The 27,966-nt window shown below is 45.3% G+C and overlaps 1 protein-coding gene across 2 annotated transcripts in view; it reads left to right on the plus strand.

Annotated features, from left to right (window-relative positions):
• ANXA4 (annexin A4) overlaps positions 1-27,966 on the plus strand; it is a 151,708-nt gene that overhangs the window by 113,019 nt on the left and 10,723 nt on the right. For both annotated transcript variants that reach the window (XM_045788172.2, XM_045788171.2), the window contains 8 exons: positions 6,746-6,804; positions 11,519-11,606; positions 15,581-15,675; positions 18,292-18,405; positions 19,210-19,300; positions 20,618-20,697; positions 22,490-22,546; positions 27,379-27,472. In XM_045788172.2, the coding sequence (XP_045644128.1) occupies positions 6,802-6,804; positions 11,519-11,606; positions 15,581-15,675; positions 18,292-18,405; positions 19,210-19,300; positions 20,618-20,697; positions 22,490-22,546; positions 27,379-27,472 (622 nt within the window). In that variant the 5' untranslated portion in view covers positions 6,746-6,801. The remainder of the gene's footprint in view (positions 1-6,745; positions 6,805-11,518; positions 11,607-15,580; positions 15,676-18,291; positions 18,406-19,209; positions 19,301-20,617; positions 20,698-22,489; positions 22,547-27,378; positions 27,473-27,966) is intronic.

The following is a 27,966-nucleotide window of genomic DNA, read 5'->3' on the forward strand; positions in this document are numbered from 1 at the left end:
AACAAAAGACCAGCCGATGAGAATGCCACGGGTCTGCAGTCCACACGTGGTACTGGGAGTTGCTCAGATAACAAAAAGAGCATCACTTAGGAAAACCCGAAGAACTATTCTGTGCAAGCTGCATACAGTAGCCAGAGAAACAAGGGAGGGTAGCTACACATTTACAAAGCTTATCAGAATATGCTTTGATTGTGCCGCTACTCGAAGCTTGTGCCTGGGGAAACCGAGGTATTATGTGAAGTACAGAGACATCCAGCAAGGTGAGTGTTGAACTGAGAGGACGGCCCCAGCCCCTGGCTCAGCAAGCATTTAGACCACCTCAGCTGTCTTTTTATTTTTCTAATCTTATCTCTTGATATAATAGAGAACTCACCACAGCCAGTTTTCATTATTATATCATGCAGCTGATTTGCAAAATGGCGGTAATAGTTGTGACTATGAAGGTTATTGGGTAGATTAACTAAGATAATGTGGAGGAGTACTTAATGTACCTTCCCCCTGCCTTTTTGACAAAGGAGTCATTGGAGTAGAGAAAAGGCTTTAGTAGACTTTGGCATGATGTGGAAATAACAGAGAAGTAGTGGGGATGTTTTAAATTGTATGTGAAACGCATGTTTTAAAATTATTTGTGGATTGAAATTATTATTGTGCCCCACCATGCTGTGAATAAGTGGCTAAAATTTGGACCAAAGACTGTCAATAAGCTGTTTGCTACGACGTGTGGGGTTACAATAGATTTTTCCCCAAGATTCTTAGCCCTCAGGTTTCCAAATTTGTCAGCCTTCCTTTGGCGTACACACTTTGCCTTTGATTAAATGTTTGAAAATGCTTATTTCTCCAGACTCAAACCCCATCACAGCAACAAAACTTCCTTTTCGTTTTGAAGGATCTAAGCTCCAAGGAAAAAGGGTTGCATTCATTTTCCTATTTCATAGACAGTTTTGAAAGCCTTTGGTGCTTGGGCGGGGCCCGGGCGCACCCTCCACAAATCCACAGGCTGGAAGTTTAAATTTGTCATCCTGTGAGATGTAAAATGAAACCCCGTACCAAAGAAAAATGGTGAGTGACTCACTCACATGTGATCTTCCAGGGAAGGGAGGGATTCAGCAAGACTGTGCCACAAGGACAGCGAATCCCTTCCTAATGAGCTTCCTGGTTGCCCCTCCTGGGACCTGGGTCAACGTCATGAATCCGAATGGAGGCCACCAAGTTAGGGTGGGATCTCAAGGGAGCATCCAGTACTGGGGTGAATTCAGTGCCACCTCCAGCAGGACCAGAGAAGTGGCATTCATGGGCACACTAAGAAGGGGTTCAGCTCTCAGGGACAGGGTCATGTTTACAGGCTCACCACACATGCCCTCAAATGCAAACACACACATGCTGATAATATCTTTATTACATTGAGAAATATATGGGGTGCCTGGGTGGCTCAGTCGGTTAAGCATCTGCCTTCGGCTCAGGTCGTGATCCCAGGGTCCTGGGATCGAGTCCTGCATCTGGCTCCCTGTTCATCGGGAAGTCGGCTTCTCCCTCTCAACCCCCCTCCCTGCTCATGTACACCTTGCGTGTGCTCTCTCTGTCTCTCAAATAAATAAATAAAATCTTAAAAAAAAAAAAGGAATGTAATCATTACTGAGACAAAAATCCTTGTGCTCCCGTACTTTGGAGACAGGCCCATGTGGGAAGCCGAACTCTAGTCCAGGGGTTGCTTGGCAATCGCGGAATCAGAACAAAGGGTCTTAAGATAACACAGCTGTGGGAAGTATCTGATCCTGGACCATTGGATCTAGAGCCAAGCCACCCTTTCCTTAACCGGGCTTTGATGAATATTTCAAAAGTGAGCCTCTCTGAGGATTTTGTGTGGAGCTTGCACGGTGTCTTTCTTTAAATATGCTGATACTTTGAGCAAACTGGCCTTAGGTCAGGAGCCATTCTTTCTCGTTGAAATGAATTTGCATATCTTTGTTTTGATGGTTACTTGCTGATTTTGCTAGGCTAATGCGCAGGAAACAATCTAATTTGCCTGTTTTCCAAATTCTGGCTGAGTGGGAAGGAATCCACCACACTGTTACCTCCTGGTACGACCTCCTGAAATACTGCATGAAATCAGAGGTCCTTGTACCTTGTATCTGCCGTAAGGACGTAAGGAACTTTCCACTTGAGGTATTTCTAGCAGTGTTACAATAGGGCAGTTTGTGGAATGGTGTAAAAATGATCCTTTTGCACACCCAAGAAGAAAGCAATATGGATCTGTTATCGACATATCTCATTTTTCTTTGTAAATCCATCATAAATTACTTACAGAAAGTTTTTGTAATCTTTTCTGCAATAAGTTGAACTTATTTATAACTTAGTATTCCCTATGTAACTGCTTTTAGGATAGGTCTCTTATGTTATATTCCCAGCTCTCTTTCAGTTGCTCTACAACTATGTCTTAAAATTTTCAGGAGCCCTATTGTGAGCCCTGGTTGTAGAGTTCAGATATTATAAAGAAGTTGCAGTCCCGTCCCTCCCCACCTCCCGCCCCGACTGCATAACCCATAGATTTTTTTAGTGCTAACATATGGGCCCTTCAGTCTTCTTCTTCTTGTCTTCAAGGCCTGATGCTTTTAAGGTCATTCGAGCCATGCCTAAACCTGGGTGGGTTTGCCTCTTTCCTAAAACTGAGGCACAGTTGCGAATTATTTTGCCCCACCTGTGAGCAGCCAAAGACACTTCTGAAACCCCAACACAAAGTCTGAGTCATTATGAACCTGGTGATACTGTTGAGTTTCTGGACTTGTAGGTTGGCCTTCAGAGAGAAAGAGTGAATGAATCAAGGAAGCTGAGGCAGAAAAGGTTCCTATAAAGAGTCCTTGGCTCTTCAGGCTGGAGAACGTGGGAGGACTTTGAGAGGTTGAGCTTCCAGAAGAAGGGCGTGGCAATCTTTGGGAGCTGATCATTTTGTGCAGTTAAGAAGAGGCCTCTGGCAATTCTGTTCCAGGGGGTGGTCTGAGTGATTCCTTCCCCTCCTTTCCACTCCCCACCCATCCTTGCCTCGAGTTCCTCACACCTTAGTAGGTGCCAGACACGCTGCCAGTAATGTATTATCTGATATCTGATGACAGAATCAAGGGGTACCATTTCCTGTATTCATTTCTATGATCTGTTGAGAAACCTGTTTCGTGCTAGTAAATAACAAATATACAACAGCTGTCTCTATATAAATGGACTTAAGCTGTGTGCTGTCCAAGTTTCAAAATAGATTTTCTGGCTAAAAGCACCCTGTGTTCAAGTATGATACATTTTTTTCCCTTTAGTAAATTATTTCTAGCTCATTGAATAATGACTCTCAGTATTTCCAGAAGGTTTTGCTCAAGCATTTTTTTTTTTTCCACTTCTTGATATGGTCAATAGGCTTGGAAGTGTTTATGTTGAAGACTGGCTTTGGGGGAGGTGTTTCCCTTCCCTGCCTCCTTACTTGCTGTCATCTACAGCAGCTCCCCTTTATCTGTGGGGTATACGTTCCCAGAGCCCCAACAGATGCCTGAAACCACAGGTAGTATGGAACCCTATTCATGCTGTTTCTTCCTATACATACATGCCTATGATAAAGTTTGATTTATAAATTAGGCGCCGTAAGAATATAAGATTAACAAGAACTAATAATAAAACAATCCTAATGATATAATAAAAGTTACATGAATGTGGTCTCTCTCTCAAAATATCTTACTGTACTGTAGTTACCCTCCCCCCTCCTTTTTTAAAGATTTATTTACTTGAGAGAGCGCGAGCGAGAGAGAGGGCGAGCGAGAAAGATCATGAGCGGGGGGGGGGGGGGGGACCCTGAGATCATGGCCTGAGCTGAAGGCAGACGCTTAACTGACTGAGCCACCCAGGCACCCCAGCAGTTACCCTTCTTCTTGTGATGATATGAGATGACCCTTCTTCTGGTGATGAGATGGCTGTGTGATGGGATGAAGGAGGTGAATGATAAAGGTGTTGTGAAGTAGCCTTAGGCTACCGTTGACCTGATTTCAGAAGGAGAATCACGGCTTCTCGATCACAGTTGACCGAAACCGCAGATAAGGGAGGATTACCATATTCCAAAACTATGTGAAAACAAAGAGAGGGCCCTTGCTCCTTAAAGCTGGGTCTGCTAGGTTGTCCACCGATTAGCAGAAACTCCATCCAACTCACATATAAATTATACCGAATGAGGGATATTGGCGCATTTTGATCATTCATATGATGTGAAACAGGGCCTCCAGACAAAGTCATGGCTAAGTCCTCAAAGAGCCCTGCTTTTGGCTTTTCCTAGCACATTCTGGCCAAATGAGAAACACCCCTTCCTGCCCCCACAGATAGCCTTGACCCTACTCCAACCCCATCTCATGCTATTCTGATCCTTGTTCACGATGCTATTGTTGATTCCTCAAGCGCAGTGAATTCATTGCTGCCTCAGGGCCTTTGCATTATCTGTTCCTTCTACCTATAATAGTTCTCCTCCAGCACTTTGAATAGCTAGCCTCTTCTCATGGGTCTTAGCTCAGATGTCTTCTTAGCACCCTGTCCAGGCTCGCTCCTTCCCAGTGACCTGATCACGTCATCCTCTACCCCAGGATTCAGCAAATTTTTTCTGTGAAGGGCCAGATACTAAATATCTTCAGCTCTGCGACCCATATAATCTGTGACAACCATTCAGTTCTGCTGTTGTAGCACAAAAGCAGCTATAGATAATATGTAAACAAATGGGTATAACCAGGCTCCAATGAGTCCTTATTTATGAACACTGAGATTTGAATTTTATATAACGTTCACATGTCATGAAATATTCTTTTGACTTTTTGCCAACCGTTGAAAATACAAAAACTATTCTTAACTTGTAGGCCATACAAAAAACAGGATTTGGCCCGTGGGCTGTAGTTTGCTGATCCCTGTTCTATAGCATTGTCCTGTTGTATTTTCATCTTACTGATATCTGAAATAATCTTATTTACTTATTTGTTTCTTTGTTGTCTGCCTTTCCTGGTAGACTGTAAGCTCCTTGAAGTCCTATTCTTTGTCTTACCCACTGTGTTATCTCTGTCGATTAGAACAGTGCCTGGAATATAGAGGTACTTTATGAATATTGGGTGATTGAATAAATCCATACAGGCCGTGAGCCACTAAATCCAGTAAAGAATTTCTCCCAAGTATTTCCTATATATATCCTGTTCCAGGCGCCACACCCCACCCAGGTCTCTGCCTCTGCCTGTGTGTTCCTTAGTGCTTTCTCAAGCCTTCCTGACCCCCTGTCTCTCATTCCTGTCTGTTCTGTAGAATAGTGTCTTGTGGAAGGAAGCATGTCTTTTGTTATATCATTTGTCTGCAAAAACCAAAAGGTTTCTACTATTTTCCCATTACCTACACTGTCAAGTCACATGCCTCAGCTGGGCATACCCGGCCTTGCCTATCAGTTCCCTACCTGCTTTTCCAGCGTTATCTCTGAGCCTTCCTGGAATGAGCCCTCTGCCCGGCAGCCTCCTCTCCTTGTCCCTGAGGCCACTGCACATTCCCACCTTTGCTCAGGCTGGGCCCCAGAACAAGTTGACATTCCCCTCAGGAAGGGATTGAACCCCCTGTGTGGTTACAAGACAAGTCTGCAGTGGGTGATGGGAGACAAGGAAGAATGGAGCTGAGCCTCAGGAGAGCTGGAAGATGAAATGAATGTGAGCAGACTGACACAATCAGTAATGAAGTGGAAAGGATTTAGTTATTCTCGGGGTACAATTGAAAAGTGCTGCTTGGTAGGGTGACCTAGGCCAGTGCTTTTCAAACTACTGTGCAGACAAATGTTGGGGGACTCTTGTTAAAATGCAGATTCTGGCAGTAGGTCTGGGATGGGGGGGGTTCTGAGACTGCTCCCGGGGGGGGGGGGGTCTGAGACTGCTCCCAGGGGATGCCCAGGCTTCTGGTTCCAGGATGATTCTTTCGAGTATCAAGGAGCTAACAAAATAGTTAGGAAAGCAGCCTTTTCTGTAGGACTCAGATATGGCAACAGGAAGTCTGTTGGCCTGTCCCTCAGAGGTCTGCCTGTCTGTCATGAGACCCAAGAGTCCTGGCCCAGAGTCAAGGCATTCCTTGCATTATGAATGACCGAATACATGTGTGATGATCAAGCATCCTTGCTGAAGAGAACGGAGGACAAAGCTGAGTGTGGAAGGCTGCAGCTTTGAGGGAAGAAGCACCTGCACATCCCGAGATGGTGGCAGGGAAAGTCGTCATCTGGAAATGATAGGTCTATCGTTTGGCTTGCCGCCGGGTGTCCTCACGCACGTACACGCGCGCATGCGCACACACGCACGCGCAGTGCGCGGACTGCGGTGCCGCACTTTTCCCCACCGCAGTTGCTTTCTCTTTCTTCCCCAAGGAGCCACCTCTTCTGCTCCACTAGAGCTTACTGTTCAGAATCCATGTTTGCCTTGAGTACAAGTACCGTACTTCATCCCAACAAACGATAGGAATCATTTCTGTAATGTGTATGTCCAAACAGAAGAGCAGGTCAGAAAGTATTTTGTCGCAGTCATAAACTGGCTTGCTTGAGCAGTTTCTCTTTAATTATTAACCCGGCCTTTGTATCTTTGGCTAATCAATAGCTGGCCTTTCGATGACAGTGGGTATTATTTCCTAATTATTTAACTTCTGCAAACTACAAGTTATCCTGATTAATGATTTTAATGACAGATCTCTCATCACAATAATTTCCTTTCTGCTTTTATCACAGAGGAACTTCTGCTCGGTGACTGAACTCTGATCCTGGTAACAGAAAGAGTCCTGGCCATGGTAAGTCGGGGAGTGCCTGGCCCCACCTGGTGCCAGCCACGGGGAGGTACGGGATGTGTATTCAGGGACTGTTGACTTTACAGAGAATTGTTAGCTTACTGGAGGGGAGAGAGGAGGAAATAAATGAAAAGGTAGTTTCTTTTTTTCTTTTTTTTTCAAGCACCATTTTAATTTCTTTCAGGGGCGGTGAGTAACTTGACCCTGAATATTAACTCAAAAAGAGAATCCTTTGAATCCTTCCAATATCCAGAGATACAAAAATAAGTTGTAGTTTTCTCTCTGAGGGAGTACTTACATGTTCATTGTAGAAATTCCGGGCAAATGGAAAGGAAAAACTAAAAATCCCACAGGTCCTACCATTGGGAGACAAGTGCCGTCCACATTTTGGTGTAACATCATTTCAGGCTCGTCAAGAAGGGTGTTTTTAGCCATATGGGCTTGTCATCTGCCTCCTGTTTCTGGCCGTGACCAGACTCCTCAGAGCTCGATTATCTGATCTTTGGGACAGGCAGGGAATTGGATCCCTTTGGGAGTTCCATAAAGTTCAGTGTTGACGTGGAAGCTGAGCCTCTTAGCTGCAAACAGGCTCTACCTGAGGCTGGCCATCTGCTCTCCTTCTTCCACCCAAATAAGGTATCTGAACAGGCAGGTGATTCTGATCCCTGGTCTTCTTGGAAGGAATAATAGAAATAGAATCTTATACCCGGAGAGGAACCAGAGATCCTTCCAGCCCTAAATGGCCTCCTCTAGGAAGATGGAGGTGTAAACTATGTTGAATGAATATTAATATACTCTTAACATTGTCTTGCATTAGATATTCTAGAATTTTCTTTATCATCCGTGACAGTCAAAACCTTACTCGTATCTACCCTAAATCTCCATGCTTTATTTTAAAATTCATTTCTTCTTGATTCTCCCTGGACACAGAGTACATTTATTCCGAAATGTTTACAGGGTCCCAGCTTTGTGCCAGATACAGTATTTGGCTCTGGGGACTCAAAATTAATGGGACAGTCTTCTGGTCTGCAATAAGCTCACAGACTTCCTACATGTGAAGCCTATAACCTAGTGACCCTTTACTGTGCTCTCCGCTTGAGGAAAATTACCTTAGTTGCTCTCATCTCTCCTCCTAGTACCTGTTTTTCCTTCATCACTGTTATTTAGTGGACAGATAAAGGACATTTTTAAAGGGTAGGAAAAAACACATAGTAGTCACAATATTGTAATTCCCAATTGTTTTCCATCATTTTATTTTAGATCCTGCTCACATGTATAATGATTTTTAAACAGTAGTAACACAAGCATAAATAACAGTTATATATTCACCCTAATCTTTGCTTTGCTAACACGTTAATACTATATTTTGTGGCATATTAAAATTATTTATTCTAGATGGTGGAGTTATGGGTGTGTTGATTTTCCTCTTCTTTTTTTTTAAATTTTCCAGATCTCTATAATGACCATATGATACATTTCTAAAAAGAAAACATGTTTTAAAAGCTACTGTATTCAAATATTTACAATATTTTTAAAATAGGTGTTTAATTTACATATAGTGAAATGCACTGCTCTTAAGGTTACTGGTAGATGAGTTTTGACAAACCTGTGGACCATGTAACCTACTCCTCTATCAAGATAGAACATTTCCTCACTCCGGGAAGTTCCTTTACGCCTCTTTCAGGTCAGTCCCTTCCCTGCTCCCCACTCCACCCCAGAAATACACCACTATTCTGATTGTCATTACCATAGACTAGTTTTGCCTATTCTGGAACATCCTATCAATGGAACCATAGAGTATGTACTCGTGTGTGTCTGGCTTTTTTCGCTGAGCATTATATTTTTGGCAATCTGTCCATGTTGCTGTGAGTATCTGCGGTTTGTTCCTTCATGCCTTTTTCTTGCTGATTAGTATTTGTTGAGGAGTGTCATCAAAAAAGATGTGACCACTGACTGACCAGTGAGCTGGACCTGCACAGTTGAAGGCTCCTCACTCCGGCCCCCCGGCTTTGGAATACGGGGTGCTTACCTTCCCTGCTCCATCATCTTGAGACGGTGATATGGGGTTGGAGACAGCTGCACGGTATATACGACTGAGCCCATTTAGGGCCTCTTTATAAACTTTGAAGATTTTGAGCATGAGTCCAGGGATCAATTTGTCTTGCTGCCAGCTCAAGACGAGCCTTGTATGTAAGTTCCCTTTGCCATTGTTAAAATCACCACCTACCGACATGGAGCGGCTTATCTCTCTTGAGTCTCCCTGTGCCCTCCGCCTATGGGGGTCGGCTTCAGATGACGCCAGAAAAGCCCCTGAGGGGGTTGTGGACCTACAGTATTCCATTGTATCGGATTCCAACTTTTGACATTTATTATCTTCCTGATTATTTTAATACCTGAATAATATTTCATCAATAGTGATCTAACACCTATGTCTAGCCATTCATTTTTGTAATTCTTCCCTACAACCTCCCTGTTTGCTTTGCCTGCTGCCACAAGCAGCCTTCCTGGGACAGGATCCCCTGCCTTCCCAGAACGGATAACGGTACATTACACCCTGGAATTTGATCGATATGGTTACTGTAGGCCTACCAGGAACAAGTTTCCTGAGCTTATCTTTTTCCTGGAAGAAAGAGTTACTGACAATGTTAATGGATAAGCTGAAACATCTTTGCAAATCCCTCCATCGATTCGTCGTGTTAGATATTAATTTCAATCCCACAATAACATCCCTCAGCAATGCAGTTTGTGTTAAAGTCGAATGCAGCGTTTGGGCACCATCCAAAATTTTGCAGTAAAGCTCCAAAAGAATCCTGTGAAACATTTCACTCAGAAAGCTGTCTCATAGTGGAGCCAACGGCTGAGTTAGGCCGTGTTGGAATTTTGACAGCAAGCCACCAGTGTGCTTATTACTTACTACTGATGCATAGTAGAAGAAAAGAATGGAAGTACCTGTGTTAATTTCCTAGGGCTGCCAGAACAAAGTCCCACAAACTGGGTGGCTTAAAATAATAGAAACTCGTTGTCTCACAGTTCTGGAGGCCAGAACTCCAAAATCAAGGTGTTGGCCGGGTCAGGATCCCTCTGCAACCTGTAGTTGGCTCCTTCCTTGCGTCTTCCTAGCTTCTGGGGGTTTGCTGGCAGTCCTAGGCTTACCTGCAGTCTCGGCCTTCAGCGTCATGTCCTGTTGTCCCTGTATGTCTGTGTCTTCGCGTGGTGTCTTTCAAGGACACCAATTCTATTGGATTAAGGGCTCACCCTACTCCAGAATGACCTCATTGTAATGTAATTAATTACATCTGTTTCTTTCCTCTTCAGCTCTTTCACCCTCGTCTAGTATCATATCCGTGGGGCTTGTCCCAGGTTCTCATCTGGTCTCTGCCTCTCTCTTCAGCAGTATGAGAGATCTTTTTAACATGTAAATCAGATCACACCCCTTCATCCCCTTGCTTAAAACCTGCCAGTGGCTTCCCATTGCACATAGGACAGACGAATAACCCCTTACACCATTGAGGGCTGCCTTGTTCTGGCCTCAGCCCACCTCTCTGATTTCTTTCTTCCTTTTTCATTTTTGAAACTTTTATTATGGAAAAGTGTAAACATGTAGGAAAGTAAACCAAGTATTAAAAAGAACCCCTGTGTGCCTACCAATAATTATTAACTCATGGTCAGTCTTGTTTTTTCTTTATCTCCACTTACTTCCCCCGACCTGTGTTATTTTGAAGCAAATTCTGGACATCTTATCCTCTCCTCTGTAAACCCTTTCAATCTATATAAGATCAAAACTGTTAAAAATAAAATATAACCACAGTACCATTATCATACCTAAAAATGTTAATGCTGATTCCTTAATGTCATCAAATACCAAGTCAGTGTTGAGATTTCCAGTTGTCTCATAACTCAGTTTTTTAGTGTTGATTTAGGATCCAAATTATGACTATTGATATGCCTTTTTAAATCTCTTTTAAGCTATTATTCCTCCCCACCATCTCTCTCTTTTCTTATTCCCTTTGCAATTGATTTGTGGATGAACCCAGCTCATTCACCAAATAGTGTTTCTCACAGTCTGGATTTTGCTGATTACAGCCATGTGCTGTGGGTTGACATTTCCCTCTCTCTCCTATTTTCTGTATTGGTATTTGGGCCAGGGGCTTGATGGGATTCAGGTTTGATGTGTTCCTTTCTCGGGGGTCGGGGTGGGGGGGGACAAGATTACTGCACAGGTGGTAGTGGAATTTAGCTTACCACTGTCCTCCTTGCCCACACCAACTTGGGCCACCCTGGCCTCTGTCCTGCTCCTCGAATACAAGCTAGTTCCAGCCTCAGGCCCTTTGCCTTGCCTGTTTCCTCTGCCTGTAACACCACCACTGCCCCACCCCGCAACCCCCTATATTTGCCTGTCCAGGCTGCTTTATGTCATTTATGTCATTCAGATCTTAGCCTAAATGTCACCACTCAGAGCGGCCGCTCCGGGACCTCTCTGTCTGCTCCCTAGCACTTCCCATCACCGGACACCATGTATGTATTCATTCGTTGGCTTGTTTACGGTCTGCCTCCTCCTTAACCAGAGCATCAGCCCCATGGGAGCAAGAGCCTCATCTCTCGTGCTCACTGCCGAATCCCCAGCAGCCAGAAGAACGTCTGGCCCACAGTAGGTGCTCAGCATCTGTGCTGTGTGCTGAAGGAGACGCTCAGTCACATCTTTTCTCTATGTGCTCAGGCCGCCAAAGGAGGCACCATCAAAGCTGCTTCGGGATTCAGTGCCACTGAAGATGCCCAGACCCTGAGGAAGGCCATGAAGGGGCTTGGTAAGCGTCCTGCGGAGGGGAGGGTGCCCTGTGTGTTGTGCATCACGGAGTCACACAGAGGGTGCTGTGTCCACTGAGCAGGTCTCTAAGAAAATACAGTGGGAAGAAATTGGCTTTTAAGACAAATTAGACGGGAGGGTATTCATTAGTCCCTTTACTTACAGAATTGACATTTAATGCGCTCATTCTGGATTTCTCCATTTAAATCTGTTTTGCATGAGAACATTATGAATCTATATGTAAAATTTCAGAAATGTATCTGTTTTCCAGTTCGTGCTATATGTGTATAGTGCCATAGGGTTTACAAAGCACTTTCACAGATATTATTTTGATGGGTGTGTACACAACAGCCCAGCAATGTAGTGAAAGCAGCGGCTGCTCTTGTTATTTTTCAACCCATTTCATGGATGTGAAACTGAGACCCAGGGAAGTAAAGTCACATAGTAAGTGGAACTGAGCCATGAGTCACACTCAGCGGGCAAAGGCCTCTGGTGGGCGTAGTCACGCGGGCGTGCTCTGGCGGCTCTTGCCTGGGTGAACCTTTGGCCAGAGAAGTGCCCTTAGTTCGTAGCTGCTATTTATAATCTCCTTGTGATTTGGATAACAACATTTGATCATGAAGCCTTATTTCCCAATTTTTCTCCCCCCAAAGAGCTCGTTTTACTTAGCCCCAATGTTACTAGCAGCAAACACGACAAGAACAGTAACAGACAACAGCTTGTTCTGCTGCTGCGAAGTTGGGATTTAGGGAGGTTAGCTAACTTGCCCAGCATCTCAGAGCTGGTAGGTGTTAGAGTCAGGATTCTAGGCAATTCCAGGCAGTCAGACCCAGGCAGTATGACTCCAGAGCTGGAGTTTAAGTCCCCCTGTCCTGCTGCCCACCTCTGAACGGAACATTGTTCTGAATCGATACGTCCTTCTCCTCATTTTCCCTTTTTCATAAATGAGATGGAAAATGTGCTTGGCCCACTCTATTTTCATGTTCTCCTACTTCTTTGGTATAGAATCTTTGGCAAGAATCCCGTAATTCAGAATGTGGGCCACATGGCATTCAGAATGTGGGCCACATGGCATTCAGAATTCTCAAAATAAAAGTCAGGAGACATTTGACAACCAGTTCTTCTTGTCATGTCCACTGTGTGGGGATCAATGTGAGACAGACAGGTGGAGGAGACAAGGATTATAAAACCTAGTTCAACGGGTCTACGGAGGCTAGATGGGTAAGGCGTGCACCGAAATAACTACAATAATGTGATAATAGCTATCAGAATATGATAGTGATAGGAGGGCCACAAATAAGTTCCCATTAGGTTCAGACAAGAGATCACATTTAATTTGGGGGCATCAGGCCAAACTTTTCAGAGGATACAGAATTGAGATGGGCTTTGCGAGATAAGTTGTTTCAATAGAGATAAGAGAGAACGCATTTCAGGTGAATGGGATAGCATGAGCAAAGGCACGGGACGACTGTGAGCATTGTCCCGTTTTCTAGTTTAGCTGAGGCCTAGGGAAGTCACGGTAAATCCGTGGAAAGGTGGCTTGCAGCAGGAGGTATTTAGAAAGCAGGAGTTGGCTGGTACCAAAGGGAGCTCCTGGGGTTGCTACTGAGAAGGCCACCTGTAGAATCACAGACATGTGGGGGATGGCCCAAAGGCATTGGCCAGGAGACCAGTGCCACAATCATGACCTTCTATGGAGTGGCTAGAGGGACATACAAACCCGTTCACTGGAATGAAGGAGGTCGGGAGAAAGGAGTGCAGTACAGTTGGACCGAGTACAATAATTCAGGAGCTAGGTCTGTGAATTTGGCTGCCTGGTATCCTTTCGTGTGGATATTTACAGCAGTGAATGGGATATTGTAGAACGTCTCAAATGCCAGACTGCTGTTCCTGGAGTAAATCTAGCAGACGGTGGGGGCGGGGGGGGGGGCATTGTGTGTTCCTGAGTCAGGGAGGGACAGACACTCCGAGAGTTTTTCTTTTTAGGAAAATGAATCTGGCAAGACTGGAAAGACCAATTAGGAGATAAGAATACCAGTTAACAGACATTACATGTGTCTAAGTCCCTAAAATCCTGAATTGGAGTAGTAGTGGTAGGAATCAAAGAGGGGATGGATGCAAAAAAGATTTTTAGAGTTAGATTCTGTATGCCTTGGCAGGAAATTTGAATGTGGAGGATGAGAGAGGGTTAAAAAAAAAATCTATTTTGAAGGTTCAAACCTGACTGACTGAACGAAAGGATGGTGCCTTTTATAGAAACGGGGGTGAGGGAAGATGGATCGTCCCCCACTGAGAGTTCTGAAGGAGAACAGGAAGGTTGTAGATAGATACCTCTTTCTTTCTTTCTTTCTTTCTTTCTTTCTTTCTTTTTTTTTTTTAAGAGAACAGAAAGTAGGTCCCTAACATATGTAAACAAAGTTCTATAGCTTCTTCCCTACAGCTCACACTTTTCTGGATCTCGAATCTTACAAAGAATAACTATGGTAAATCTAGATTTTTTTTCATTTCTCTTTGAAATATCCCAATAGAATCTCTTTTGTAGTCCCTCACAATTCCCCATACAGATTAAACAACGAGAAAGGAGAAAACTCAACTCACCAGGTATATGTGAACATCCAGCTATTACTAAGACAAGGGACCTATTTTGGAAAAATCAGAATAAAGCTCCCCCTGGTCAGAGTTGGTGCAAGAAACAGGCAAACAAATTTTAGGACATTTAAAATTTGTAATTCTCATGAAGTTCTGGTAGGATCTTGCACAGTGGGAATTCGTCAGCAGTTTTCAAAAGGGAACAACGCTCTGAGGTCAGGAAAGATAGCTTGGAAATGAAAAACGCATTTATGGATCTCAAAGCGCAGTGCAAGCAGTGAGCAGCCCGTTAAAACCCTGCAGGTGCCCGGTGAAATGGGTGAAGGGGATTGAGAGTACCCTAGTGGTGAGCACTGAACAGTGTGCAGAATCGCTGAATCACTGGATTATACACCTCAAACTAACACAATACTGTTCATTAATTATACTGAAATTAAGGAAAAAAACCCTGCAAAGTGCAGAGTGAATTAAGAGTCTGAATTGTTGCAAGACTCAGAGGAAATGATAGCAAGATTAAAAATGAGGAGGGGGCACCTGGGTGGCTCAGTCGGTTAAGCGTCTGCCTTCGGCTCAGGTCGTGATCTCAGGGTCCTGGGATCAAGCCCCACTTTGGGCGCTCTCTCAGCAGGGAGTCTGCTTCTCCCTTTCCCTCCTCTGCCATTCTTGCTCTCTCTCTCAAATACAGAAATAAAGTATTTTTTTTAAGATTTTATTAATTTGAGAGAGAGAGATAGCGAGAGAGAGAGAGCATGAGCCAGGGGGAGGGGGGCGCAGAGGGGCGTGGGGAGAAGGAGAAGCAGGCTTCCCGACGAGCAGGGAGCCCGATGTGGGACTTGATCCCAGGACCCCCGGACCCCAGGATCATGACCTGAGCCGAAGGCAGCTGCTTAACCAACTGAGCCACTCAGGCGCCCCCAGAAATAAAATCTTTTAAAAAAATGAGGCAAGAAAAAGCAAGAACATAGAAGATACGGAAGAACCAAAAGACATGAAAAGAATTGCAGAGGAGGGGTAAAGCAGAATCCCAGTGAGCATTTAGTGAATATTTAGTCACTGCGGGGCCTTGTGTTAAGGAATTCACTCACTTGTTTTATTGAACACTTGCAGCAGCCCTGTGAGGGAAAGTGCTATGACCACTCACATTCATGGATAAGGAAGCTAATGTTCAGAGAAGTTAGCTTTTTTGTTCAGTGCTTAACAGTTGATTAAAGGAGAGGCTAGGACTCATATCTAGTGTCTGGTTCCTGAAAAAATAGGCAGACCTACTGAACAAGGACCTCTTAAAAGGTCTCTGCATGTGTTGGGGTAACGCTAATGTCCTCGGGGGAACCTGTTTCCTCACTCCTCTCTCAAATCCCCTCGCTCACTGTCCCCGCTCTCCGCCAGGCACCGACGAAGATGCCATCATCAGCGTCCTCGCCTACCGCAACACGGCCCAGCGCCAGGAAATCAGGACGGCCTACAAGACCACCATCGGCAGGGTAGGCCACAGCCTCTCTGGTTCCAGGGGCTGACGAAGAATCTGTCAGGCGGCAGGGAGGCCGGGGTCTCTTCCCGAGCTAGATTCCTGAAGTGGCCCTGTGTTTTCAGAAGCCGGTCCTTGCCCTGTTTAAAGATGCTCTTGAAAGAAAACGGCTTTGGCATGTTCCTTCCACTGTCCTTAGCCTGAAGTGATTTCTGGGAGCTCTTGGTGTCTTCCCGCCCAGCTCCTTGCAGGGACTCGGCCGCTCATGGGCGCCGCCTGCCCACCTTGTGAGCGCCAGGCGGGGCTGAGCTTCCAGCACTGTCTCCCTGATCCTGGTCAGGCTGCCTTGAGGCCACTGTGCATGAAGCAGTATTTATATCTAGTTCGTTTTAAACAGGCTCTCCTAGGATTTGCAGGCTTCTCCGACTCTTCCACATAAACCCGTTTGTTGCATATATTCATTCCTTTGACGATCCTCAGTGGTGGGCCACCCTCTCAAATTCTAGAAGGGGGGGCCAGTGTGTTTGTGAACATGTCTATCATTTGTTTATACATTCAGAGGGTGTTCACTCACCCCTTCTGGTCTGAATCGTGCACCCCTCAGGGACCCTCTTTCAAACTCTGTTTTCAGCATTTCACTTACCAGAGCCATTCCACTCAGGCTTCCCTCATCACTGAAAACCTGTCTGTGTGATTAGCAAGAATCTTTTTATTGAGGAAACATTATCAATGAGTGTTTCAGGTCTCGGAGTACAGTCACTCTGGTAAATGTTTCTGTCCTCGAGACACCTTACAGCTAGTCCGACTGTAGCTGCTTCTCGAAGCCTGGCACTAAAGCGCTGGCTGGGACAGAGCTGGCGTGGTGATTGCCCAGTGCATCTGCGTGCCACCTTTGGCTGGGACCCCAGCGAGGAATGGGATTTTTCACAGCTCAGACTGTCTTTTGGGCATTTGAACCCTTCTCCGTCCCAAAGACACTTAATGAGCACAGATCAGTGTGAACATGCATGTGATGTGTGAACTGGAATATTCAGCCTCAGTACGAAGCTAATCTGATGGCAGTTTGTTAAGATGCCCAGCATTAATGGATCGAGCACTAATTTGTTTATTCATGCAATATGTGTGGATTTGACATAAAACTGTGCACGAGAGATTGAAATACGGGGGCTGTGCAGTCAGGTTGTGAGAATCCGAGATCTGTCTTGAGCAGTATGTCAGCTTCTTAGCTTGCTTGATCTGAAGCAGGTTCCTAAACTCCCTGACCTGTTCTAGGAGGAGATGTGAATAAACTTCTTTAGAATGTGGTCCTTTGTCCAAGGAATTACATTTCTTTTAGGAATTGAGTCTTAAGAAGTAATCGTGGAAGGGGCGCCTGGGTGGCACAGCGGTTAAGCGTCTGCCTTCGGCTCAGGGCGTGATCCCGGCGTTATGGGATCGAGCCCCACGTCAGGCTCCTCCGCTGTGAGCCTGCTTCTTCCTCTCCTACTCCCCCTGCTTGTGTTCCCTCTCTCGCTGGCTGTCTCTATCTCTTTCAAATAAATAAATAAAATCTTAAAAAAAAAAGAAAAAAGAAGTAATCGTGGATGACCACAAAGGTACAGCTAAATGCTTGGTATGCGTTCACGGTACAAAAATAGGAACAGGGGAGCGATGAAAGAAATTGTGTTGCATCTACTATATGTAGAAATTCCAGCAGCTGTTAAAAATGTCATAGGTGATTACTGACTTGGAAATATATTCAAAGTACATTGCTAAGTGAGTGAAGACATTTAAGTCTGTGTCTACAAACTTTTTGCTCTCAAGACCCTTTTACACTCTTAACTTTTTTGTTTTTGTGGATTATATCTATTGATATTTGCCGTATTAGAAATTAAAACCGAGGCATTTAAAAATATATTTTTGTTAACTTATTTAAAAAACAATAAACACATTACATGTTAATATAAACAACACTTTATGAATAGTAGCTATGTATAAAAACATTTAGTGAGAAAATTGTCATTGCTTTACATTTTGTAAAGTTCTTTAATGCCTGGCTTAATGGAGGACAGTTGGATTCTCATATCTGCTTCTGCACTGTTCGTGGTGGTGCATGGTTTTGTTGAAGTATAGGAAGAAAATCTGGTCTCATACAGATACGTAGTTGAAAAGGGGGCATTTTATTTTATTTATTTAATTTTTAAAATTTTATTTATTTATTTGACAGAGAGAGAGACAGTCAGAGAGAGAGGGAACGCAAGCAGGGGGAGTGGGAGAGGAAGAAGCAGGCTCCCAGCAGAGCAGGGAGCCCGATGCGGGGCTCGATCCCAGGACTCTGGGATCTCGCCGTGAGCCAAAGGCAGACGCTTAACCGCTGTGCCACCCAGGTGCCCCGGAAAGGGGGCATTTTAAAAGCCTTTTAACATAATTGTAGAAATGTAGATGTGTCCAGTAGCCTTTGCAAAATTCCACTGTACAATTGTGAGAGCATGACAGTGAAAAGACAACATCTTTGTGTTATCACGAAGAGAGCTCTGATCTTGCAGGCCTCCTGAAAGGGTCCAGAGACGCCATTCATCCCTGGCCCACACTTTGAGAGCGGCTGGTTTAAGTTAGCGTGGCAGCTACTTGGAGCCCCTTGCTTGCTTTGCAGGACCTGATAGACGACTTGAAGTCAGAACTGAGCGGCAACTTCGAGCGGGTGATCGTGGGGATGATGACGCCCACCGTGCTGTACGACGTGCAGGAGCTGCGAAGGGCCATGAAGGTGTGTGGCCCTCCTCGCCTGCAGCTGCTGATCGGCTTCCTCAAGAGAGTGACGAAAGCCTTGTGAGGGTGGGGAGGGTGAGGCACAGGACAGAGATTCCCCCTCGTTGATGACAGTGCGGAAACATGACATTACATTCCAGCAATTGTAACTTAAGAGTTGTGTTCTCCCAAGTGATGCAATCATTTGCTCTGTGCTGTGGCTCTGGAGGGACTGGTGATGGTTGTGCCTGTGGTGCAACTGCAGGAACTTTCTGTGTTAGCTGCTTTTGAGATGTGAAACTTTATGGCCAACACCGTGGCGCCAGAACTGGCCGAAGGGGTTCTTGGCGTCCCTCAGTGCTAGACCCACTCTGCTCTAGTCCAGGGTCTGCCAGTTTTGAATGACCAGCTCCGAAATTCAAATACAGTTACCCTCCCCAACCATGTCTGTAAACAGCCTTGTGGAAGGTTCTGGGAAAGCAAAGAGGTAACAGTCTTTGCCAGAAGATTCTGCCCTTCAAAGGAGAAGTACAGGGGCAGTCAAGGAAAGATTAAGCCCCCCCCCCCCCGAGGGGAGACACTGTCCATAACCTGGCACAGCAACCATCCAATAGAAACAGCCCATAAGTGTTTGTTATTACTAAAAACAATTACGGTAAACGCATTGGAATTTGAGCAGGACAGTTAAAATTAGCAAAGCCTATTGCTAGAACTGGGTGGGTTGTCTTTATTCTCTGTGGATTCCTGGGTATATGCCTCTATGTCTGGGATTCAACATTGTAGACTGGCTCCTAACTCCCTCTCCTCTGGGTTTCGTGTGCAGGGAGCTGGCACGGATGAGGGCTGCCTGATTGAGATCCTGGCCTCCCGGACGCCCGAGGAGATCCGGCGCATAAACCAGACCTACCAGCTTCGTACGTAGCACCCTCAGTGGCCCACTGAGGCTTCACTGTGGTTTGACAAGTAAACTAGCAGCGGGTCATTACCTACCGATGAAACTCCTCATAGCAACACTGACCATGAGGGATCCTCAGGTCCAGGCTTTGCTTTCAGGCAGATCCCTGTCTAGGGAAGTGACAGTCTGTTGGCTTCTCAAGACTTCTCTGCTTAAGATGCCACTCCGCTGAAGCCACCCAGTGTAGTGTTTTATGACCCCGAAAGTTGGAAGGTTGTTCCTTATTATCAAACAGAGAATCAAACGTGTTTGTTCGAAAGTGGTGGTCCCAATGAATCTTAGCACTCCAGGGAATGGCCTGGAGGGGCTATCTAGCCCCACTTCTTAACTTCCAGGTGGAACTGTATGTCCTCCAGCCATCTCAGAAGGATAGACATTTACTCCCCTCTTAGAAATCTCCAGAGGATGATGCTTACGAAGAGCCTTTCAAATATGCCTTTTTGCCCTAAGAAGGCAATTAAAAAAAAAAAAAAAAAGCACAAAGCTTTAGATCCTACAGTGCTTATTTGGTATTGTTCATATTAGCGAAAAATGTCCCGCAGTAGCAGATTGGCTAACCAGAATACGGTGTACCCACACAATGAAGTATTATATAGTCACCAAAATGTATATTGAAGGATATTATTAAAGTCCACGAAGTGGGTTATGGTGGAGTTTTGTGGGGGGTTTTCCTCCTCCATTTTATTTAAGAACACAAAACAGAGTTTTTTGGTAAGTGTTCAGAGCAGGAGATACTAGACCTTGGGAGCTTGGTTCAAGCACTCAGATCCCCATGTCTGATCAGTCTAGGTTTTCGAACCCTAAGGGGCTGTGGAGGGTTGGAGCTTCTCTGGGGGAAACTCTCAAGGGAGTGTCACGGCAAAGAAGGCACGTGCTAGAATTTGGGCCTGACAGCCCCCGGCAGGTTCCCAGACACAGGTTCAGAAACTCTGCTCAGTTTTCCTTTCCATGTGCCAGTCAACCGTCACTGTTCTCTGTGTCACTGAGAACCGTGGTGAGGACAGAGCCCTGGACAGAGGGAGGATTGCAGCCCCAGGCTTCTCGACCTCCCATGTTAAGGAACAGGAACGTCTGTTCCCTCTGTAATGACAACCTAAGCTTACCTTGACCATTTTATCAGAGTTCAGTTTTTGAAAAACTGTGTGCAGGGTGGAAGCCCTCCAGGGGAGCTGCTTCAGTAAACTGGCTAATCCTGGGGCGGGCAGACGGCTCTGGAGCAGGACGCAGTGCTGGGCAGGACTCTCTTCTAATGAAGCTAATTTCGTTCTCTTGCCAGAATATGGGCGGAGCCTTGAAGATGACATTCGCTCCGACACTTCATTCATGTTCCAGAGGGTGCTGGTGTCTCTGTCCGCCGTGAGTCGCTCCATCTGTGGGCTGCTTCTGACGGGGGTTGGGTTCTGTTGGGGCGCTCACTCCATAGCATCTTTTCCAGCCTTTCTCATCCTTTCATCTTCCCAAACGTGAATATGCCCCAGGTGTTGTTCTTGGGCCTCGCTGTTGTTTTCCTCGTCTTTCTTGTGGAGACTCTGGCTAGTCACGCATACCCGTTTATTCAGATTTATATATACAATTACCTAATACATGCCAGATACCCTTGCTACTCAGCGCATTAAGACAGCTTCTAGGCTTTACAAGTTTATATTGTCATAAAGGAATATATCAGGTACACAGGTAGCCATAATAAAGGCAGGAAGAGTGCCCAAGGAGAGGAACAGAGTAGAAGGAAGGTTCAAGGAGAGAGTCTGGTAGCAGAAACAAAGAAAAGCCTTCGTGACAGAGGTGCTGGTTCGGAGAGGACCTGGAGGGTTGCTAGGATTTCAGGAGGCAGAGGTGTTGGTGGGCACATCACAGGCAGGAAGAACAGCCAGGAAGAGGCAGGGAGGCAGGAAACATGGGGTATGGGGTGTGTTCCAGGAACAACTGACTGAGCAGTTGGCAGGTAATTCTAGGAGCAAGGCGGAAGGATGAACTGGGATCCCTTGTTGGGAGAGCAGTAGGGAGCCACTGAGGGTTTGGGAATGCTGGAGTGACCTGCGTTTTCAGAAGAGTAATGTAATAGTGATGTGTAAGATCAGTTGAACTGGAGGCTGGGAGTGCGGGTAGGAAGTTACCTCAGTATTCCAGATGAGAAATAAAGCGGGACTGGGCTAGCGTGGGGGCAGGGCCACCAGAAAAGAGAAGATGCATACATGAGACATTTCACATGACTTCCCAATTTTGTCTTTATCCCGATCTCCTTCCTGAGTAGAAGACTCTCATTTCTCACTGCTTTTTAAGGTGCTTCTTCAAATGGGGCCTACTAACCTAAACCTGAACTCATTCCGCCCCCCCCCCCGCCACCCCCCAAACCAGCTCATCTTCCTGACTTGCCTGTTCCTGTTAATACTGCTGCCCTTCTTCCAACAAAGCAGGACCCTGGAAATCATCTCCAACCCCACCTCTCCTTTGTCTCTGATACTTAATAATGCCAGCCTGCTTTTCTTATTTTCTGCCCATTTTGTTCTTCGCCTCTGAGATTTAGCATTCTGCCAAGCTATGCCTAGACCATAGAATATTGAGACAGCATAGCAATAAAAATAGTCTAACAAACCAGAGGAAAGTCACCAGTTTTGTCGCTCCTTAGCATTCCTCCAAGGCTTCAACCCAGCCCTCCCCGGGAGCTGGTGTCAGCAAGGGATGGGGCATTCTCACATGGTCCTTAAGCCTCACCGCTGGTCCTAGACTCTTGATTCTCTTCTGTTCCCAGCCACTCTTTGGCAGAATTGATCAATGTAGATTTGCCAGTTAGGAAGGCCTTGGTCAGCTAGGAAGGCGTAGGAGTGGGGGGTTGGCGCAGGGGAGGAGACAGCAGTGGAGGGGGCAGTCAGCAGGCGGTGTAGCTCTCCTTCCCCTTCTACTGACAGAGACACCCAGGCAGCATTCAGGAACCGCTGGCTCTGTGATTGGTAATGTTCTCTAGGCATAAATTAGAGCCACAGGAGTAATGGAAACACACTCAAAGGACATCTGTCATCCCTCCCTAGGCTGGAAGTGTGACCCCTGTTGGCATTCTGCCTAATTACCATGTCCTTGGGTTCCCAGCCATCCTCCTCCGCCCCCCATCTTCATGGATACTGTCTCATTCTCTTTGCTTTGTTTTTCTCAGGGTGGCAGGGACGAAGGAAACTATCTGGATGATGCTCTCATGAGACAGGATGCTCAGGTTAGTAGAACTGCAGTTTCTCTCTTTTCTTTTGCCAGTAAGGCCTTAGTTGGTGGGCCCCCTCATATATTTCACTGTATATTGGCCAAGCTGGGGTATGTTCTATTTAAAAAAAAAAAAAAAAAAGATTCCCACAGATGACCTTTAATAGCAGAAATTTCTTGCAAAAATATTCCTGGGGCTTGGGGTGACACAGGACATCATCATATAAGCATCCCCGGGTTCTTGCCATTGGGACCATGGTACAGCCACCCCAGAGAACCACGGAGTGTCTTCTGAATCACTTGGAGGTGAAGGGACCTGCCTTTGCTTTATTTACCTTGCATTTTTACTTCCCCAGAGAGAAAGTTTGATAGAACCTGTGTAAAACAACTTGGCACAGTGCGTACCCTATTGGGTAAAATTAATATCAAACCCCAAGAGGCAGTTGTTTCCCTGGTGCTCAGCCCACTGATGGCTGCCCTGGCACCAACCCCCAATTCATTTACTTTGGCCATATAACACTAAGAATAATAGCTAATAAAAAGTGGGTCCTTGGGGCGCCTGGGTGGCACAGCAGTTAAGCGTCTGCCTTCGGCTCAAGGCATGATCCTGGCGTTATGGGATCGAGCCCCACGTCAGGCTCCTCTGCTATGAGCCTGCTTCTTCCTCTCCCACTCCCCCTGCTTGTGTTCCCTCTCTCGCTGGCTGTCTCTATCTCTGTCAAATAAATAAATAAAATCTTAAAAAAAAAAAAAGTGGGTCCTTACCGGACACCAAACAGTGTTGTGAGCTCTTGACATGAAGTATGTCGTTGAATCCTTGCAATAACTCAGTGAACCATGTACTGCGCTTCCCATTTTATGGACAAGGAAATTGAGGCTTACAGAAGTCCAGTTCCTTGCTCAAGTTCACCGGTATACATGGCAGAACTAGGATTTGAACCTAGACAGTTTGGATCTAGACCCTGTACTCTTAACCAGTGTATAACCATTAGGGAAGGCTTGGTCCCATTCAGTATGTGAGGTTATGAACCACTCTGGCTTCTGCAGGAAAGAACCTGTTGCTTTCACGAGAAGGGAGGGGGTAAATGTGTCACAAGAGTTCTGAGGATACAGGGTGGCCCATCCCATACTGGAGAAATGGGGAATTGCCTTTAATCCAGAAGCTTTGAGGAGGGAGGAGGTATTGAAAACATTGCAACTCTTGGGTGCTTATGTGAATTTTAGTTACCTCAAGGACAGCATTTTTGGATACGTTGGAAGGAGCCTCCAAAGCCCAGGTGAATCTCAAATTAAGTGAAGAGTTAGTGAGCAATTTATTCCTGAGACAGTATACCCACCATCAGTTTCTGGTGGGTCTCCTAGGGACCAGGCATTGCATTAACTACCTTACACTTTTTCCTTGCAACACATCAGTGAAGTAGATATTATTACTTCGTATGCTTTAGAGATTAAGAAACTGAAGCAGAGATTTAAATAACTGGTCCTAGATCACATAGCTGGTGGAATTGGGTTCTTTGGATCCAGGTCTGTCTGATTCTTTAAAACCATGCAAGTCAATGAACAAATGTTGGGGGGGGTGCTCTTCAAGGAGGATGGTTCCCCTTGGGAGTGATCAGGGTGGAAAGGGGCTTCCAAATAAGTTTGGGCTGGGGAAGTTGGACAGAGGGAGCAGAGCTCAGAGTAGGTTTTTCTGGATCCTTTCAAGTCTCACCAAGAGGTGAGGAATTTGAGAACAACTGCAGCTGAGATTTCAGCTCTTACAGGATAAAACAGGAGGAAAACCTCGTCAGCCTTTGCTCGGTGACTTGTATCAGCAGCAAGGGGAGTGTTTGCAAACACTGGGTACTATAGCTTGATTTTGACGATCAGGACAGGTGGAATTAGGTAACGGTTACTTATAAAAGGTAGAAATCTTAAAATATAGAGGCTATTATCCAACAAGTGGAATTGTAGCTGTTCTTGGGATGAAACTTGCACCAAAGGACATAATCAGGAGCCCTCAGAATTCCTACTTTAGAAAGAAACTTGTGATATATTAAAATTACATTAAAAATGCCCTTGAGAGCTTTGGCTAGATGATACATTTTGATTCCCTTCTTCTGAAAAACAAACAAACCAGCAAATATTTTAAAAAAATAGGGAAAATCTGCAGCAACACTGGAAACTATAGAAGAGGGCCATTAAAATACCAGATGGGCAGTGAACCTGGGCCAACGACTCAGGAAGGACATTTCTGCCCCAGAAAAGAGGCTAATCCCCCCCCAACCCCAAGCTGGAAGCAGGCACAGTGGCTTCATGCAAACTGGAAGAAATTCCTCAGAGAACTCCTGTCTCGGCTGCCCTCCGTGGATGAGCAACTGGTGCTCCTGCTTGAAATCCATCCAAGTAAAAAGCAAGGCGCTCCGAGAAGAACCCACTCACCTTGTTTTGGAGGGAAAAGCCATATCCGGATAGGCTGCTCATCGTTTAAGAATGAAAGAGCATGAGAAGCCACAAGTGCCTCAGCTCAAACACCATGTGGCCTGTGAACACACAGAAGCAGGGAGGGGGGAGGCAAACGTGGCCACACTGTAAGGAAGATGCAGATTTCAGATGGAGAGAAAAACAGACTTCAATTAAACAAGAGCTAAAAAAAAAAAAAAGAGAGAAAATAACATGAATATGGAGCCGAATGAAAAGCGAGAAGAGATAAAAGGAGCTCTAGAGGGGCTCACGAGAAATGAGCTTCGACGGAAATCTGAATTTTACAGCTTATTACTTTACTACTTAGATGAAGCCTCTGTGCCCCCTGAGCTTTAAAATTCCATGGTTCTCTGAACTGACTCTAAAGCAGTGAGGAAATGAGACAAAGAAGCAAAGAAGGAGGAGATGGAGGCAAGCCCAAGCAGTAACAAAATGTGTCAAATAAGGGCATTTTGAGAAATTTGACAAGCCAGCTGCTGATTATAAACAGTAGGGCTTTAAAAACAAATGTTTTTAATAAAATACACGTAACATAAAATTTGCCATCTTGACTATTTTTCAGTATACAGTTCAGTAGCGTTAACTCTGCACATTCTTGTACAGCCCATCTCCAGAACTTTCTCACCTTGCAGAACTGAAACTCTATACCCATTAAACATCTCATTTCCCCCTCCCCCCAGCCACTGACAACCACAATTCGTCTTCCTGTTTCTAGACGTTTGACCCCCCTAGATGCCTCATACAAGTAAATCACACAGTATTCCTGTCTGTGTAACTGGCTTATTTCACTTAGCATAGTGGCCTCAGGGTTCTTCCCTGCTGTAGCATGTGTCGGAAGTCCCCTCCTTTGTTAGGCTGCATAGTACTCCATCGCATGCATACACCCACATTTTGCTTATCCATCATGTGTCAGTGGATGGGTGGGTTGCTTCTGCCTTTTGGCTATTGTGAATACTGCTGCTATGAACATGGTATACAAATATCTCTGTAAGATCTAGTTTCAGTTCTTTTTGGGTGTATACTCAGAAGTAGTGTCGTTAGATCCTATGGTAATTCTATTTTTAATTTTTTCAGGAACAGCCATACTGTTTTCTACAGCAGCTGCTTCCTTCTCCCTTCCCATCAACTGCACAGGGTTCCGGTTTCTCTACATCCTCACCAACACTTGCTATTCTGTTTGTTTTTTTTTAAGTAGCAATGCAGCGATATGAATAATAGTTTTGATTTATCAATAATGCAGTTAAAGCAATCAGAATTTCTTATAGCCCTACCTGTTTGGAATATAAGCAATTCCTAATGGGTCCTGGTCCTACCGTGAGACCTTCCGTAGCCTCAAGCAAATCACAGATCATTCCCGAGCAGTGTTGTCCAGTAGAACTTTCTGTGATGCTAAAAATGTTTACATTGGCACTGTCTAGTATGGGTAGCCACTAGTTAATTTTATTAATTAAATTAAATTAAAAATTTAACTCCTCAGTCATACTAGCCAACATGTGGCCACTGAGTACTTTAAATATAGCTAGTATGACTGAGGAGTTGAATTTTTTTTTTTTAAAGATTTTATTTATTTGACAGAGACAGCCAGCGAGAGAGGGAACACAAGCAGGGGGAGTGGGAGAGGAAGAAGCAAGCTCCTAGCAGAAGAGCCTGATGTGGGGCTTGATCCCATAACGCCGGGATCACGCCCTGAGCCGAAGGCAGACGCTTAACGGCTGCGCCACCCAGGTGCCCCTGAGGAGTTGAATTTTTAATTTAAATTAATTTTAGTTAAAATGTAAATAGCCACGTTTGGTTGGTGGCTACTACACAGAACGCCTAGTCTAGGGCATTCCGTTTAGCTCTTAAGATAGAACAATGTGGGACACCTGGCTGGCTCGGTGGAGCATGTGACTCTTGGTCTCGGGGGTGTGAGTTCAAGCCCCACGTGGGGTGTAGAGACTACTTAAAAATAAAATATTAAAAAAAAAAAGAAAAAGATGGAACCATGTAGTCCATATATAGGGAGCTGCTGGTGCTTGCCCCGACTCTCCCATTAGTCTTTTTTGGGGGGAAGGGGCAGAGGGAGAGAGAGAATCCTAAGCAGTCTCCACGCCTAGCACGGAGCTGAGGTGGGGCTCACTCTCAAGACCTTGAGATCATGACCTGAGCTGAAATCAAGGATCGGATGCTTAACCGATGAGCCACCCAGGCACCCCAAGGTCCCATTAGTTTTATACCTAAGGAAAAATCTCGAGTCGTTGCCACTTACCGCAGACAGCCCTCCCACACCCATCAGCAACAAAATAAAACAAAGCCAGCTCAGCTCTTTGACGTTCTGGAAATATTTGCATGTTTCCTGGCACCTTCTCTGTGATGGTTTAAACTTGTGCTTTGTTTGGCTCTCAGGACCTGTATGAGGCTGGAGAGAAGAAGTGGGGGACAGACGAGGTGAAATTTCTAACTGTTCTCTGTTCCCGGAACCGAAATCATCTGTTGCATGGTAAGGCACTTGCCTCATCTTCCAAAGAAACTGAAAGATGATGAAAACCGTATTGTCCATAATTAATTGAGAATTTCCCCCCTTTACTCGTACGAAGAACAGATTGTACTGAACTGTCTTCGATGTTTTACATGTATGAGCGCAACGATGTGCGAGGGCCAGTTTCTTTTTGTCTTTTTTAAAGATTTTATTTATTTGAGAGAGAGAGGACAAGTGAGGGGGAGGAGCAGAGGGAAAGAGAGGGAAAAGCAGACTCTCCACTGAGCAGGGAGCCCAACGCGGGGTTCAGTCCTGGAACCCCGGGATCATGACCTGGGTTGAAAGCAGATGCTTAACCGACTGAGCCACCCAGGTGCCCCCTGAAAGACTAATTATGAATAATTAGCAGATATACAACATATTCATAGGAGTTTGGCATTTCTGTTTGTAGGAAACCAACCTTCACGGTCAGTCCTTTTTCTGAAGCAGCCCATTTAATTTTAGTTACATAAGAA

The sequence above is a fragment of the Ursus americanus genome, chromosome 7 (genome assembly GCF_024610735.1).
Source record: "Ursus americanus isolate L20-20 chromosome 7, mUrsAme1.1.p, whole genome shotgun sequence".
NCBI classification, from domain to species: Eukaryota; Metazoa; Chordata; class Mammalia; order Carnivora; family Ursidae; genus Ursus; species Ursus americanus.